Here is a 17,335-nt window from a genome sequence, read left to right on the forward strand (position 1 = left end):
AACATACATTACGTATGGGTGGCCCCAGCTGGAAACATACATTACGTATGGGTGGCCCCAGCCGGAAACATACATTACGTATGGGTGGCCCCAGCACGGAAACATACATTACGTATGGGTGGCCCCAGCCGGAAACATACATTACGTATGGGTGGCCCCAGCCGGAAACATACATTACGTATGGGTGGCCCCAGCCGGAAACATACATTACGTATGGGTGGCCCCAGCTGGAAACATACATTACGTATGGGTGGCCCCAGCCGGAAACAAACCCATGACCCTTGTGTTGCACCATAAGCTACCGACTGAGCCACGTTTCTATCAATAATCAAACTCTTATAAGCGGTGAGGACAGACAGACAGAGACATGATAGACAGACATGACAGAGACATGATAGACAGACAGACAGAGACATGATAGACAGACATGACACAGTTTAGATCAGAGATCTCCAACCCTGTTCCTGGAGAGCTACCGTCCTGTAGGTTTTCGATCCAACCCTAATATAGCACACCTGATTCTAATAATTAGCTGGTTGATAAACTGAACTAGGTTAGTTACAACTGGGGTTGGAGTGAAACCCTGCAGGAGGGTTTCTCTCTGGGAAAAGGCTTGGAGACCCCAGGTTTAGATTCATCAGAAAGAGAATGGTGCCCTCATATGGTTAAATCACATCTCCACAGGGACTCTTGGAGCCACAGAGCAACGCATTTAGTGCCATCTAGTGGGATTCAATTACACTAGGTTCATTAAAGAGGTGATGGGATGGTGGGGTTGCTTTGATTAAGGGGCTTAATTGCTAATCTGTCAATTTCATTCGTGTGAACAGGTTTGTAGGTCATATGCATTAATTCTGCTTGTCAATTTTGCTTGTCACTTTTTTATATTAATGATAATTATTGTGATATTAATGTTGTACTTTTTAGGCCAACGTTCGTCCTCTGCAGGCACATTTCTTGGTAACTCAATATAAAAGTTTTATATTGCGCAATCAAATTGATGCTCCCTGAATGATATTTACGGTCAGCGAGGTGGGGAGTTGACCTGTAGGCCACAGGCGTCATCTTGTAGGCTGCTGTCCTTCGAGGAACTCGGTGGAAAGAACCGTGTTGCACGGTGCACTGAATTTAGGGCCTAACATTTTGGCCCAGTCATGTCCTGTTCCCCGGACTTTTAAAATAAATTGGAGTTAGGCTCACTAAAAGCAGTTTGTTCTCTCTCTCCACCGGATGGACCGCCCCGAGCTAAACTGCAACAGATGGAGGGGATGTAAATCTGTTGCATTGGCACCTCACAGGGAATAGGATGCCTGGGAGTTTAGGTAAAATGCTTGTCTTTATGAGAGCTGGAAACCAATGCGCAAAAGTGGTGAGATGTCACCAAATTAACTATCCGCATGTTAATAAAGTAGGTCTACAGTTTATTGATTCGAAGTATGGCCCAATCATAATTGTTATTAATGCATAATAAGGATATATTAACAGGATATTAGACATAGTCGCCTTCACCAATTTTCTGGCAAGTTGGGAATGTAGTCCGAAGTGGGCAGTGTTTCAAATATCGATCGAATTTAATTTAGATCTTTATGTTGGGTTTTGAGAATTACAGTGTTGACAAACATGAGGTAGAATATTGCTATCTGTTGACTAAAAGGCAGAAAACAAATTGTACATTTTTTCTTCAAATAGATGAAAAAGTTGGAGAAAAGTTCATTGATTTAAATAGCCTATATTGTCCGCATTTGCTAACGTTGTATTATAAATCTGTGTCGTAGGCTTCTTATTAATTCTGTTTAGTTTTCTTCTTTGGTATAATAGCATAGGCTATGCATTTTACACAACAGACGATATCAAACATTATCCAAACATGCTATGAAACTTTACAACTTAATTAAAGTTTATGTAGGCATATTCATTTACTTTCATTAATTTGCTTGTGGACATTTATCTAATTCTGATAAGCCTAGGAAAATTGATACATCGAAATATCTTCATAAAACACATTTGAAGATGCAAAAATATTCCTTCGTTGTCAAATTAAAATACACAATCTATACGACGTTGTGAACATTCGTTTTTGGGTGCAAACTGATAGATGAAGTAGTCCTATGTAGTTGTTACAAAAGCATTACTACATTGTCAGTAAACATACAGTTTTAACACCTAATAATTCATAAAGCCGCTCGAAATATTTTCTTAATGAAAAGGGGTTCTTTGTAAAAAATACTAATAACAATAATAGGTAGAAGAATAGAAAGAAACAATTTATTCAAGCAAATGATCAGCTTACCTGCAGCTGTTTTTAATATGTGTGCAAAGAAAACGTTATGGGGGAAGAAATCTCTCATTACGGTCATTGGCGTGTGTTGCTAGATCCATTTACTTTGTGTTGTTAAACCTGTTGCTAAAAGTTTCCTATTATAAATGTACCATAGGGTAAAATATTAATATAATTCTCAATATAGTTGTCTGTGTGTGTGTGTGGGTTGAACATATCACCTAATAATTATTTTCATATACGTTATAAAGGTAATGCACCTTTATAAATACCATCTTTATCCGACCGGATATTCCAGCTTCTGTCTAAAATATCTACGTTATGATTTAGAAGAAGATATTTTTGTTTTGTTTTATGTATTTAGATGTCTTATCGTTAACATTATATTAACTTGCAACAGCCAAGTAATTTAAATATAATTTATTTTAAACCTATAAAATATACATATTGTCTAAATACTGTATTTTTTTGTCATAGTGGAATCCTAGTAGAGTTGACCCTCAAAATGGCCCTCATCTCTCCCAAAACATCTGGTTTTAAATAATAAACCAGGTGGGCTGGGGTACCAGCTCAGGGAAGGAACGAGGGTAGTGGTACAGTGGTAAACTTAGCATGAACAACATTGGACTTGCATATGGGCAGGGGCACTCACATACAGGGACTCACAGGGCAGTGTGTTAGACTATAGCGTCAGTACACTCTCATACAGGGACTCACAGGGCAGTGTGTTAGACTATAGCGTCAGTACACTCACATACAGGGACTCACAGGGCAGTGTGTTAGACTATAGCGTCAGTACACTCTCATACAGGGACTCACAGGGCAGTGTGTTAGACTATAGCGTCAGTACACTCTCATACAGGGACTCACAGGGCAGTGTGTTAGACTATAGCATCAGTACACTCTCATACAGGGACTCACAGGGCAGTGTGTTAGACTATAGCGTCAGTACACTCTCATACAGGGACTCACAGGGCAGTGTGTTAGACTATAGCGTCAGTACACTCTCATACAGGGACTCACAGGGCAGTGTATTAGACTATAGCGTCAGTACACTCTCATACAGGGACTCACAGGGCAGTGTGTTAGACTATAGCGTCAGTACACTCTCATACAGGGACTCACAGGGCAGTGTGTTAGACTATAGCGTCAGTACACTCTCATACAGGGACTCACAGGGCAGTGTGTTAGACTATAGCATCAGTACACTCTCATACAGGGACTCACAGGGCAGTGTGTTAGACTATAGCGTCAGTACACTCGCATACAGGGACTCACAGGGCAGTGTGTTAGACTATAGCGTCAGTACACTCTCATACAGGGACTCACAGGGCAGTGTGTTAGACTATAGCGTCAGTACACTCTCATACAGGGACTCACAGGGCAGTGTGTTAGACTATAGCGTCAGTACACTCGCATGGGCAGGGGTGTAGTGGTGGAGTTAACTTTAACTACATAGGAAAGGGTTGGGATCGTGGAGTTAACTTGAACTACATAGGAAAGGGTTGGGGTGGTGGAGTTAACTTTAACTACATAAGAAAGGGTTGGGATGGTGGAGTTAACTTGAACTACATAGGAAAGGGTTGGGGTGGTGGAGTTAACTTTAACTACATAGGAAAGGGTTGGGATGGTGGAGTTAACTTTAACTACATAGGAAAGGGTTGGGATGGTGGAGTTAACTTGAACTACATAGGAAAGGGTTGGGGTGGTGGAGTTAACTTTAACTACATAGGAAAGGGTTGGGGTGGTGGAGTTAACTTGAACTACATAGGAAAGGGTTGGGGTGGTGGAGTTAACTTTAACTACATAGGAAAGGGTTGGGGTGGTGGAGTTGGTGTACAGTTAGTCACAGTGCTAGTAGAGAGACGGGCAGTAAGCAAGTCTCATGCCTCCTCAGCCACTAGACATAGGTCATAACGTAACTACAGTAGCTGCTAGTGGGGTGTAACATAGAGAGGACTCCTACAGTGCAACCGCTGCTCCAGGTTGGTGTGACTTTTCTGTTTATCCGGGGGGGTTCCTAAGACGGGAGATGACTCTGTTGAGTATAGGAGTATAGGAGTATAGGGTCAAGGCTGTGTTGTACAGATTGATAGCTCTCTGTAGGCTCGCTGTGTTGTACAGATTGATAGCTCTCTGTAGGCTCGCTGTGTTGTACAGATTGATAGCTCTCTGTGTTGTACAGATTGATAGCTCTCTGTGTTGTACAGATTGATAGCTCTCTGTGTTGTACAGATTGATAGCTCTCTGTGTTGTACAGATTGATAGCTCTCTGTGTTGTACAGATTGATAGCTCTCTGTGTTGTACAGATTGATAGCTCTCTGTGTTGTACAGATTGATAGCTCTCTGTAGGCTCGCTGTGTTGTGCAGATTGATAGCTCTCTGTAGGTTCGCTGTGTTGTACAGATTGATAGCTCTCTGTAGGCTCGCTGTGTTGTACAGATTGATAGCTCTCTGTAGGTTCGCTGTGTTGTACAGATTGATAGCTCTCTGTAGGCTCGCTGTGTTGTACAGATTGATAGCTCTCTGTAGGTTCGCTGTGTTGTACAGATTGATAGCTCTCTGTAGGTTCGCTGTGTTGTACAGATTGATAGCTCTCTGTAGGTTCGCTGTGTTGTACAGATTGATAGCTCTCTGTAGGCTCGCTGTGTTGTACAGATTGATAGCTCTCTGTAGGTTCGCTGTGTTGTACAGATTGATAGCTCTCTGTAGGCTCACTGTGTTGTACAGATTGATAGCTCTATGTAGGCTCGCTGTGTTGTACAGATTGATAGCTCTCTGTAGGCTCACTGTGTTGTACAGATTGATAGCTCTATGTAGGTTCACTGTGTTGTACAGATTGATAGCTCACTGTGTTGTGCAGGGGTGTGTAGTGGTGGGTTGTAGCCTACGGCCACCTATAGAGCCATTGGCGTCGGCTAATGGGGATCTTAATTCATCAAATCCAAAAATCTAATTGATATCTCTCTGTAGGCTTGCTGTGTTTGGGCAGTGGTTCTACATCTACTTTGTGCTTCTACGTCTGTATTGTGTGTTTCTACGTCTGCATTGTGTGTTTCTACGTCTGCATTGTGCTTCTACATCTGCATTGTGTGTTTCTACATCTGCATTGTGTGTTTCTACGTCTGCATTGTGTTTCTACGTCTGCATTGTGTTTCTACGTCGGCATTGTGTTTCTATGTCTGCATTGTGTTTCTATGTCTGCATTGTGCTTCTACATCTGCATTGTGTTTCTACGTCTGCATTGCTTGCTCTTTGTGGTTTTAGGCTGGGTTTCTGTAAAAGCACTTTGTGTCAACTGCTGATGTAAAAAGGGCTTTATAAATACTTTTGGTTTGGTTGGGAAAGCATGGGCCGTCTTGTTCCACACACTTTTCACTGTTGAACTGTGCTCCCTAAATTGCTTCACTCACTCGGCGCCTTAGGGTCCAGTTAAGTAGTATATTTCCTCTCATAAAGCTAGCGGGACTTGGCCTTTTGGTGTGTATAACTTTATGAAGAGTTCTCTTTGATGTCTTCAGAAGTGTTCTAAGTTCAAAGTGATGTGTGGAAGGAACTATGGATCTCTACTTGAATGGGACTGGTTGAGTAACCCAGCTTATGTCCAAACAATATGGACTTATATCTGAATATTGGACTTGGTTTTTCCTATGTCTGATGACTAGACACTGGGGGTTTTGGGATTTGTTGGAAAGTGGGAGTGATTTTTAGTTTGTTTCAAATAGGTTTTGACTTTATTTAGCTAGTTTTACTTTTGTCCACAAATAATGTGTTCAAATGATTTAGTTCAGATTTATTTATCAAATTATGTCATTGGTGTCCTTTTTAATTATTCAATGAATCAACATGAAGCTTTATCACTGGCATTTTTATTGAACTACTATTTAATAATTATTTCATTTATTTGGACACGATTAATTCATATCATATCTCCTTCTCCCTAAGTATGTTCAATTGACTATTCCAGTTCTTACATATTCATTCAAGTTCAAGTGCGTGTTAATAGCAGGAACACTCGGCTAACAGACACATCTTTCAGCGTGAGACTAAAGTATAGTGTCAATAATATACTGAGCTAATTAATATATACTGTTTCTATTCATTTAGAATATGTATGTGCTATATCGATACTATGTTCCTAGAAATGCAGTCCCTAACATGCAGGCTACATATAGTACGTCCGTGTAATGCGCCATACATGCACACACTCCATACATATAGCCATACACATATACTGTATTTACTAGCAATGTACCATATATGCATGTAGTGTAGGTTACAGAGTCCATTATGGAGACATGCTACACGGCTAAGCTACTCTGTCCTCATTTGTTATGGAGTCAACACTCATTGGGTTTTGAGACAGTCACATAACAGAAAAGGGTGATAATGGTTTGTACAGTCATCTATCAGGCTGCAGAGGAGAGGGGGACTGTGTGTTTGAATGTTGGTGAGAAGTCTGATCATGACAAATTGGTTATACACACAGAGGAGAGGGAACCAGCTGCTCCAAATAGTGTCTTGTGTTGCATGCGAGGAAAGAGGGAACAAGGGAGAGAGAGAAGGAAAGTCGGGAGCCGAGATAGAGGGACTTGCTTTTGCAGGATTGTGTTTGTGTTTGTTAATTTAGAATGATTCATTAAGAATTCGTTTGAATTTGTGAGTAGCATTTTTGTATACAGTATCTTTTACACAACAATATGCAATTTTGCTAGTAACACATTTGCTTGAAGCGTTGTTTGGACAAATAATTAGTGTTTCATAATAAACAAATACATTAAAATAATTTGTGTTTCATTATACATAAACTGTTCCTTGTGTAAATGTAAGTCATTGAATTAAGTAGAACCCAACAGTATGTGTGGGAAACATTAATAATCAACCAATTTGAATGCCTTTGCTCCTAGCATGCTTTTGACCAAAACATATACTATTACAATTATACTTATAACATACACTGTGTAGAAAACATTAAGAACACATTCCTAATATTGAGTTGCACCCTATTCATTTTCCCCTCAGAACAGCCTCAATTTGTCCGGGCATGTACTCTACAAGATGTCAAAAGCGTTCCACAGGGAACATGGAAAAGCAGGTGTTCCTAATGTTTTGAAACACACAGTGTGTGCAGTAAGTATAAGTTAAATACATATAACTTAAGTATATGTTAACAAATGTGGACATATAATTAAATAAAATAGATAATTAAAAATATACTTTTATATAAACTTTATAAAATGTATAATATTTGTGTCCTAGTAGCAGCACAAATACAAATATGTCTATCGTTCATTTATTTCAATTACTGCCCATTTTCTATGAATAAAATTGTAAACGGAAAATTAGCTAATAAATTATTATTAGCTTAGTTGTTTTCTGTTAGTAAAAGTTAGACAGCAATATGGTCTCTTTCAGCATGTTGAGAGAAACAACTCAATTCAAATGAATAACAAAATAGTGACTATATTTTTGTTTTTGAACTCATACACTTTATGGCAATTTGACATCATTAACATTATTAGTATCCTGTTTCTTTAAATGACTGCTTATATGAACTACATTTCCAACGGTTAACATATTATCATATATTACCATATACGTACAGATGTAGGATATTAATTTGATCACTCTTTTGTTGATGAGAATTTTCATGCACCTCAGGAAATGCAGATGAGCTTCATGACTGACATGAATTCACTGAAAACCCGCACCAACACATAGTTGGTTACACTAACAGTATTGCAGTTTTCATGTAGCCTAATTTTGGCCAGCTAATAGCCTAACTGTCACGCCCTGACCTTAGTTATCTTTGTTTTCTTTATTATTTTGGTTAGGTCAGGGTGTGACGAGGGTGGTATGTGTGTTTTAGTCTTGTCTAGGGGTTTTTGTATATCTATGGGGTTTTGGTATTGTCTAGGTAAATGTAGGTCTATGGTGGCCTGAATTGGTTCCCAATCAGAGACAGCTGTCTCTGATTGGGGATCTTATTTAGGTTGCCATTTTCCAGTTTGGTTTGTGGGTTATTGTCTATGTATAGTTGCCTGTTTCAGCACTCGTTGTTTATTTAGCGGTTTGTATAGTTTGTTTCGGTTTTTATTAAAAGAGAATGTATTCATATCACGCTGCGCCTTGGTCTCCTCCTTACGACGAACGTGACACTAACCAACGATCAAGCAACATTACGGACTAAATGTTCAAATTCTTTTGCTGCAGGATTATTTTGCTTTGACAATACTGGTGAAATGAAGATCCAACACCTGTATGCAGCATAACAATGCCAGTGAGCTCTCCGCCCTTCCCTGTTAATAATAACTACTAATTCATGAAGCATGTGGCCATACCCACAACACCGTCCCGTCCACATTGTTACACCATTAAAAACAGGAGCATGAAATAGTTTCACACGAGAACATGACAAATACCACAGTTAAAACGAGTCTGATTTGGTTGAATTATATGTATAGGATTGGATATTGCTAAGATTATTTTGGATGATTAATCATTTGTAATGTATTTCTATATTATATTTATTCACAATGTTGTCTCTGATATAGTGATTTATGAGATCCCAATTCTATTTTAGCTGGTGTACAAATAGACATACCGGTATGTACCTGTTGGAAATATTAGCTCACTCCCTACGTCGTTGTTGTGTTTCTAAACCCGAACACCTCCAACTATACACTCAAGGTTGAGCTTGTTGAACCGTGGCGACATAAGCTAAGGCAGCAATGACGTCACCCTGTGTGTGCGAGAGTCTTTTCCCAGCAGACAGCAGACACACAATAGGACCTCAGACAAGCATTTGGGCCTAATAGCCTAGTCAGTTACAAGGTCATTAGTAAAACAACAGGGGACTCAGCGTTTTTTAAAAAGCAACAGTTTATTCCTCTGTAATAAAAAAACATGTTTAACTCAATTGTAATGCAATTACTTAGGTACTATTTCATACAACGTTGTTGCTTTAGTTAATACACAGGTATAAGAGCAAATTACTATATGTAGAGTCATCTTCAGCTGAGGATCGCTCCAGAGAAATTCACAGTGTGACATTCATATTGTCATCAATCTCTGATTGGTGTAAAGGCCCCCAATCCCTTAGAGCACATCTAATGATCTATTATCAGATCATGCTCCAATACCCCTAACACCTGATTTGAATTTATTAATGATTGTATGACAGGCAGACACACACACACACACATTCTTCGGGGGCCATCTAATGATGGCTTATCAGATCACGCTCCAATATCCCACCACCTGATTTTAATTAATGAATTACTGCCCGGGACGACTTGACACCTACGTTGTTCTTAACGGACTTGCCTAGTTAAATAAAAGTTAAATAAAATAAAATAAATGTAGAAAACTACTTCTGAAGAGGGCCCGTTGTAAAAAGTAGTAGTATATAGAAAATAAAGTGCCATTTGAGACGCATCCATGGATCTATTCCTCTACTACCAAATCTGTTTCGTATTGCAAGATGTGAACAGGTCTGAAGTGGCCTGGCTAACAAGCACTCAGCTGTTCAAATAGTACTTTCTGTCTTTAAAATACTTTAGCCGTTTGATTGAGCTTTGCCCTGAATGCCAGGTGGGCGGGGTTTGAAGTTTTGGGACTATTCCATTGGTTCCATTATGCCAGCTCAATCAAGAACAGCTAAAGTATTTGAAAGAACCAAATCCTATTTGGACCCAGGTCTGCTCTACTCAGAGCCAGGTGCCTCAGTAAGAGCCCAGGCCATATTTGTCTATTAAGGGCTGTGTGTCAGAACAGATGAGAGACTAGTATTTTTAGCAGCGAGTCATCGGCTGCGGCTGCGTTTATATGATCCGTCAGCGTGCTTGTACTGATAAGAGTGTGTACAACATGCAGCACAGGGGGCTGACCGCTCTGTCAAGTGTCCAAGAGATCTAGTTCAACACTTACTTACGTAGCTTTTAAATAAAGTACATATTGGTATTGGTGCTCAAAGCATCTTGTGGAAAGAAAACAATATGCTGCAAAGTATTTTATGTTATTCAATCTTTTTGCTTCCTTGCTTACTTTATAAACCCGTATTCATAAATCACCTCACATATTGTCCTGTGCTCTAGCACAAGTCACCCTGCTTATCCACCTATACCGTGACAATCACAGTCTTTATCCGTTTACTGGGTGACATGACATAAACAGCTTCATCTGATCTGGGCAGCTAGGCCTATAGTCTGGTCTGTTCTGACTGAGACAGAGGGTATCATTGTGACATTACTGTCACGTCAATCTCAGCTAACAGAAGGACGACGAGGGGCCACCGGGGCAGTTGTTGTTTGTGTGGTTTTACAGCGTGCAGGCCGTAAAGCAGGACTTTTGAAGATGGTTACGTATACTACTACAGAGTTAGCGTGTGGTGGTGTTGCCAGGATGAAAAGACAGACAGGCAATTAAAAGGGCAGCTGCTGTGGGGTCCTAAAGTCTTAGCCTCAGTACAAGCTAGTATGTAATTTAACACGAAGCTCTGGTGCCATGGTGCAAACAAAGTATGATGATGTTATACAGTAACATGTGACCGTAGGACCAAAGTCATAGTGATATGATATACACAGTAATAATGTATGAGGATGTCAATATGAGGTCATCTTGTGACCGTTAAGTCATAGCAGGTAATTGTCCAAGTTTGAATTAGGTCACAGAGGGACATGTGTACTATCAGAAGTGTGTAATACAGTATGCTAATATCAAGATGTCTCTAAAAAATGTAAGTTGCAGGTGCACTATAACTGTGTATGATGTTAGACTATTTTGTAATATAAAGAGTAGCCTAATACTATGGAAAAATATTATTTGAATAATCTATGGAATAATGATGGCATATGATCGTTCAAATGTGATCGGTTGTTAAAATTGTGAAATCTCAATAGCAAAATCCACTCCGTGGTCTATAATATAAATGATGTCTAATTTAGCGACAGCACTGACGTGATGACTTTATGATGTGGAAACGTACCTCTTCGTAAGACCATATCACAACTCTACAAGCCAGTAGAACCACAAACCAAGAGGTGCTAATCCTCACAAAGATTCAGTTGCTTCTCCATGTTCCGAACAAAACCACAACAATCTAAATATATATATATTAATCTCTTGTCCATATTTCACAATTTGAACCCAGCAGACACTAACCCTGTGAAGAAGCTGTGTTGTTACGTTTCACAAACAAAATGTCCCTTATGCAGGGCTATAGACCTTCATGTATGTGAGAAAACAACATGGCTGCCGTGTCCATCAATGTCTAAAACAACTTTCTCTTGGGACCTTGCCCACCCCTAATCCAATTGGTCTCTCGCCTTCTAGTTCTAGAGTGTTGGATCGGGGGAGATGGTTGGTCGGGTAGGGCTGTGTCAAGTCATGGGGTTCTATAGATGATTTGATTGATAGTGCAAGGTACTAAATTTAGCCAGCATGTGAGCACATTCATCAGAACACGAAAGGACAGGGCCCAGTGAAACGCGTTTGCATCCGGGAAGGGTCTGGGGTTGTGTGGTGGGTATGTGGGTATGTGGATAAGTGTTCATGTCTACAGCTGGTTGCAAAACGTTGTTGTCTCGTTTAACCATGTGTGGTGCGAAACAAGCTGTTACTGCTACCGGTTCCTCTATAATGCAATGGTCTATGATCCTGATACGAATTGTAGTTCTTCCACAGAAGCTGAATGTTAAGGCTACATCATGTATTTATTTATTCATTTTAAACAGTGGGACCCAAACCTCTGATTAAAAGCTGTGTTTTATAGCTACGGTTGTTTACATTTTCTCATCCATCTTTTCTGTTTGTTTTTAGCACCAGCGTGTCCGACGGCAATGATAACAAGCCCCAGCCAGTGGGTGGTGGCCCGGGCCAGCTGAGTGGTGGGGGTGGGACCCACCAGAACACACAGCTCCTCTTGACACCCGCCAGCATCCAGCTAGCCCAGCTCCAGGCCCAGCTCACCTTCCACCGCCTTAAACTGGCCCAGAGTGCTGTGGGGGGCAACGCAAACTCTGCAAACGTAGCCAGCATCCTCAATCAGGTCTGTTACAGAATTGATTGGTTTGCCTGTATTTTTTGGGGTACTTTGGAATGCAAGCTTTTATTTTGAAATACTTACAGTGTTATACAGTTTCCTCAATCAGGTCTGTAACATGGTTGGTTGGTTTTCTTATATTTACATATCTGGGAATTTTATTCTGAAATGCACATTTTTATTTTCACACACTTTTCAAATAACTCTCGGCTGTTTTCGAGACTAATGTTTTTTCATCTATTTTCTCCCTCAATCAGGTCCTCGCCAATGTGGCCATGTCCCAGCCCCTCTTCAACCAGCTCCGTGCCTCGGCCATGGTCAGTAATCCCGTAGCAGTTGGTGGTGGTTTCCACTCCAGTGCCCTAGCCTTCCAACTGCCTCCACCACCGCCGCCACCGCCTCCACCGCCGCCACCCCCCAACTCTGCCCTGGGGACTTTGGTAGGGGCCGGATTCAACCAGAATCATGGTAATCTGAGGCTGAACCATTACGGAGGTGGGGGTGTTTCTGGGAACCAACAGCAGCAGCAACAGGCCAACCAGCATGGTGACTACGGCAAGAAAGCTTCAGATACGGATAGGCGTCTCCAGTATGGCTTCATAGGGGGGACGTCGGTGGCGTTGAGTGAAGCCGGAGAGGGACAAGGACAGTACGTGCCGATCATGACTCAGGCAAAGAGTACAAACCAAGGCTTTCAGATTGACTTCTATGGTCAGAGTCAACAACAACAGGCTGGGTTCGGTGTTGGGAATCAATACGGTCAGAACAAGAACGCTTTTAATGAGCAGCAGTGGAAAAGCCCAGCTAACATGAGCCACGCGGGAAAAGGGTTGGACATGGTTTCCAATACTGCCACAGCATGGATGGGGACTGGGCAGCCATTCTGTGCCAGAGAGGAACTGTACAATCCAGAGGAGCCAACCTCTGACCCCAAGTTAAATTCCGGCGGTGGGGGAGTTACTTCCTCGTTCGGAGCAGGCATGGGTGGCACCAAGGGGTTTGTGGGATACCACAAGCAACCCCTGCAGGGGGGAGAGGAGACCCTGTCTACAGGTGGTTCCGTACAACTCCAACCTCACCAGCTGAATGACTTCCACGCCGTGACGCCATCCCACCTGCCCCACCAGTGCACCATCTGTGAGAAGAAGGTCTATAACCTCAAGGTGGGTGGAGCTCACTGGACGGGGATTATATCATTTCCTGTGGGCAGTATGTCACTTCCTGTGGAGAAACATGTAACTTCCTGTAAAGTCTAGACTAGAGAAATACTTAATTACATTGAACAAGCTTGGTGACACTCCTATTAGAATGTATTGCTCTTTGAATCTGAGATGCAGGCATAGACGATGTGGGATAACATAGGGTTTTATTCTAGTGAACATATATCATCAATGCATTTCAATTTTCATTTACTGTAGTGTGTGAACCATAGAGATCCTATTAAATTACTAGAGGGGCTGTGCCATAAACCCTTAAAGTTCCAGAATGGAGTGAAAATTGCAGCCATATTGGTCAGGGAGAAATCCAAACCAGTCTGATTGGAATGAATGGCAGCAGAGGCATAATCCTGATTTTAATTATGCAGGAAAATAACAGTAAGGCGTGTGATATATCGGTAATTGTGTAATAGAATTATTATCAACCTAAAATATTGTCATATAATTATAAATACAGTTTATACAGGTTTTATACCAATTTTCTGTATAAATAGCCTCTAAAATGATCAGGAATCAAGGTAAGACCCAGGCGCAGACTGTCGAGGTAACAATGTTTATTTTCGCAACAGTGGCAGGCAAAGACAGGTCAAACCAGGCAGGGGTCGAAGATCCAGGGTAAGGCCAAGGTACAGGATGGCAGGCGGACTCAGGGTCAGGGACAGGCAGAGTTCAGTAATCCAGAGGTGGAGCAACGGTACAGGACGGCAGGCAGACACAGGGTTCGGGACAGGCAGAGAGATCAGGCAGGCGGGTACAGGGTCAGGACAAGCAGAGATCAAAAACCAGGAGGACGAGGAAAGAGAGGCTGGGAAACGATAGGAGCTGACAGGAAAACGCTGGTTAGCTTGAATGAACAAGACGAACTGGCATCAAACAGACAGAGAACACAGGTATAAATACACAGGGGATAATTGGGAATAGGGGCGACACCTGGAGGGGGGTGGAGACAAGCACGAGGACAGTTGAAGCAGATCATGGCGTGACAAAAATATATGTAAACAGACCATTAACGTCTCAATTGTAGTTTTCTTGGAATGCTATGAATGCTATTATATGATACAATCAGTACTTGTTGCATTTACAACTTGTCTCAGTCCTATCATCAACTGATTTCAGCCAGTGTATGGCTGTGGGTTGACTGCATTGTCTGAATGGAATGTTGACATATTGGCAGTTCATTTGAATATTGGAATCATTCCTCTAAAACTGGCTGGCTAACAAACACAGTGCAGATGCAGTCTTCAAATTCATTATTTTACACAATATCTGATCACAACACTGTCAAACCACGGTTGACCAACTTCCTGACCAAAATGGCTGACCTTTATCCCATCATAAGAAGGTTCATGTAGATTCTAGTATACTAATTCCTAATTCTATGGTGTAAATATTGAACTCAATCCCTTTAGCATCTTGCTCTTTCTAATGTTAAGCTCTGTAATAGATCCTTTACTCAACAACTACTAGTTCATTAGTGTGTGTGAACTGAACTGTAAATGGCCTCTTCCTTGAATGGAGGTGTGAGGAACAGTTTAATTTTACTGTGGTGTACAGGCTGTAACATCATTACACCACAGAGCCAACTACAGTTAGCCTGGTCCCAGATCTGTGTGTGTGGTCTAGCCAACTCCTTTGGGACTCATATATCCCATTGGCATGACAAGTTGGCTATACAGCACAAACAGATCTGAGACCAGGCTAACTGTAGCTGCTCCAGAAGCATTTGCTTTCCGCTCCAAGTCGTTGCCCCTTTAATTATAATCCAGCCACCCATGATCAGGGCCAGACACACAGGGGGGGGGGATGTTGCTGTGCTCAAAGGGGGGTGCACTGAGGTAGGGGTTAGCGTTCCGTGAGTCCGGGTCTATCTATCTGACTGGGTTTGGTTGGATGTGTGTTTTCAGGACTGGGACCAGCACGTGAAAGGTAAACTACACCTGCAGAACCGCTTGCTGTACTCTGAAGGGTGAGTTATAGGGAGGAGTTATAGGGAGGTCAAATCGATTAGACAGCACGTTGATATGCTTCTGTGTGATCTAGAAACGGCTTTCTGCTTCCTGTCTAGGAATACGGACTGACTGACAACAGATGACTAATGTGTAACGTGCTCCACTCATACCGTGGGTTGTGAAGTACAGTATTGAGAGTGCCTTTCAGTTAGATACAGTATAGGCTAAAACTATTTCTTAAATGTGTTCTGTTTTGATCTTGTTTTGACATTATGTGTAACGGGTGCTCCACTGTGGGTTTGAGAAGTATTTTCAGTCAGATATAAGGAAAAAACTCTTTACAATATGGTGCCGTTCATATAGCGTTTTTAAAGGGTTTATAACTACATTAATGGTTATTTAATCATTTGTAAATGCATTATAAATCATTAATAACATAATTAGAAACGCTTTAGAAAGTGCACCTTATTGCAAAGTATTATCAAAAACGTTTCCTAAATGTAGTACATTATTGTGTTGTGTAGCAGTTGTGTAGCATGGGCTTCACTGAAAGTTTGTTCTCAGGGTACTTTTCAGTCAGATATAGGCTACAAAATTGTAATTACTTTCATGATTAAGCCATTATACCTGTTTATACATGCTTTATAAAATGCTTTATAAGTACTTAATGTATTAGTTTCTGTCCTTGTTTTGTAAGTTTAATCGTCATACTCTTGTGACCAGTAAGTCATGTCTTCACCTAAATCTGATCTCCTCCGTTACTCCCAAAGTAAATATCCCCAGACAGCCGAGGCATTTGATTTTACACTTGTGTTCCATATACAGCCTTAACGGCTTTTGAATATGAGACTTGAGGTCCCCCGTCACAAGATATAGTAACAGCCCGGCACGGACAGTCGAGGGGAGGGTAGTCAGTCAGTCTGTCAGAAATGTAAAACTAGTCTCGGTAGCGTCCCTGCAGAAGGGGCATAATGCCCAAAACATTGGTGTAATTAATACCCATTAAATCATTGGGATAAACTGTATATAGACTGTGCAACATTCTTTATTCAATTTTCTTTCATACGTTTACTTTTTCGTTAGTCAGCAAGATAGACTAGCCAGGGAGGACAGAGCAGTGCAGGTAGTCAGATCACTCAATAAGTTAGTCAGGAAACTAAAGCAAGCCTCTCGTGGCGTCCGGTTCTGTCCGCAGTGCTACAATCCCAGCCAGAGCCGTCCACTACGGTCCCGCCGGGTCGTCTGAAGGATGCCTAAACAACGTCGGAGTGAATAACTCCATGGCTTACTCTTCCACCGCCAATCAAGGTAGGTTGGAGTGTGTGTCTGTGTCTCAAAGACTCCGTGTTGGAGGTTGAAGGTCAATGATGTGCTGTGTTTAAGAGGGGAAATATGTGGTAGATATGCGGTAGATGGGGGTGGAACTGCTGCTATTTTTAGACTGCAGGGTGCGTGGCATGGGTCTCGTTTTGGATTTTTCGATCTAGGGAGTAGGGAGCAGATCGGGCTAACTTGACCGTGCATGTGTTGATATCATCTCAATATAGTACTTATAAAACACGAATAAAACTTGTAATATCGATGTAAATGACTAATTGTGAAACTTGTATTCTTACAATATTTGTCTGGGGTTTTTAGTTTTTTTTCAATAAAGATTATAGTATTTTGAGAGTACAACTTCTTTTTGGGCTCCCGCGTGTCGCAGCGGTCTAAGGCACTGCATCTCAGTGCAAGAGGCGTCCCTACAGTCCCTGGTTCGATTCCAGGCTGTACAATTGGCCCAGCGTCGTCCGGGTTTGGCCGGGGTAGGCCGTCTTTGTAAATAAGAATTTGTTCTTAACTGGCTTG

The 17,335-nt window shown here is 41.4% G+C and overlaps 1 protein-coding gene across 1 annotated transcript in view; it reads left to right on the forward strand.

Annotated features, from left to right (window-relative positions):
- rbm20 (RNA binding motif protein 20) overlaps positions 1-17,335 on the forward strand; it is an 83,184-nt gene that overhangs the window by 41,691 nt on the left and 24,158 nt on the right. The window contains exons 2-5 of the mRNA XM_055917772.1: positions 12,099-12,327; positions 12,579-13,484; positions 15,443-15,504; positions 16,683-16,795. Coding sequence (XP_055773747.1) covers positions 12,099-12,327; positions 12,579-13,484; positions 15,443-15,504; positions 16,683-16,795 — 1,310 coding nt within the window. The remainder of the gene's footprint in view (positions 1-12,098; positions 12,328-12,578; positions 13,485-15,442; positions 15,505-16,682; positions 16,796-17,335) is intronic.

This window comes from Salvelinus fontinalis, chromosome 3 (assembly GCF_029448725.1).
Source record: "Salvelinus fontinalis isolate EN_2023a chromosome 3, ASM2944872v1, whole genome shotgun sequence".
Lineage (NCBI taxonomy): Eukaryota > Metazoa > Chordata > Actinopteri > Salmoniformes > Salmonidae > Salvelinus > Salvelinus fontinalis.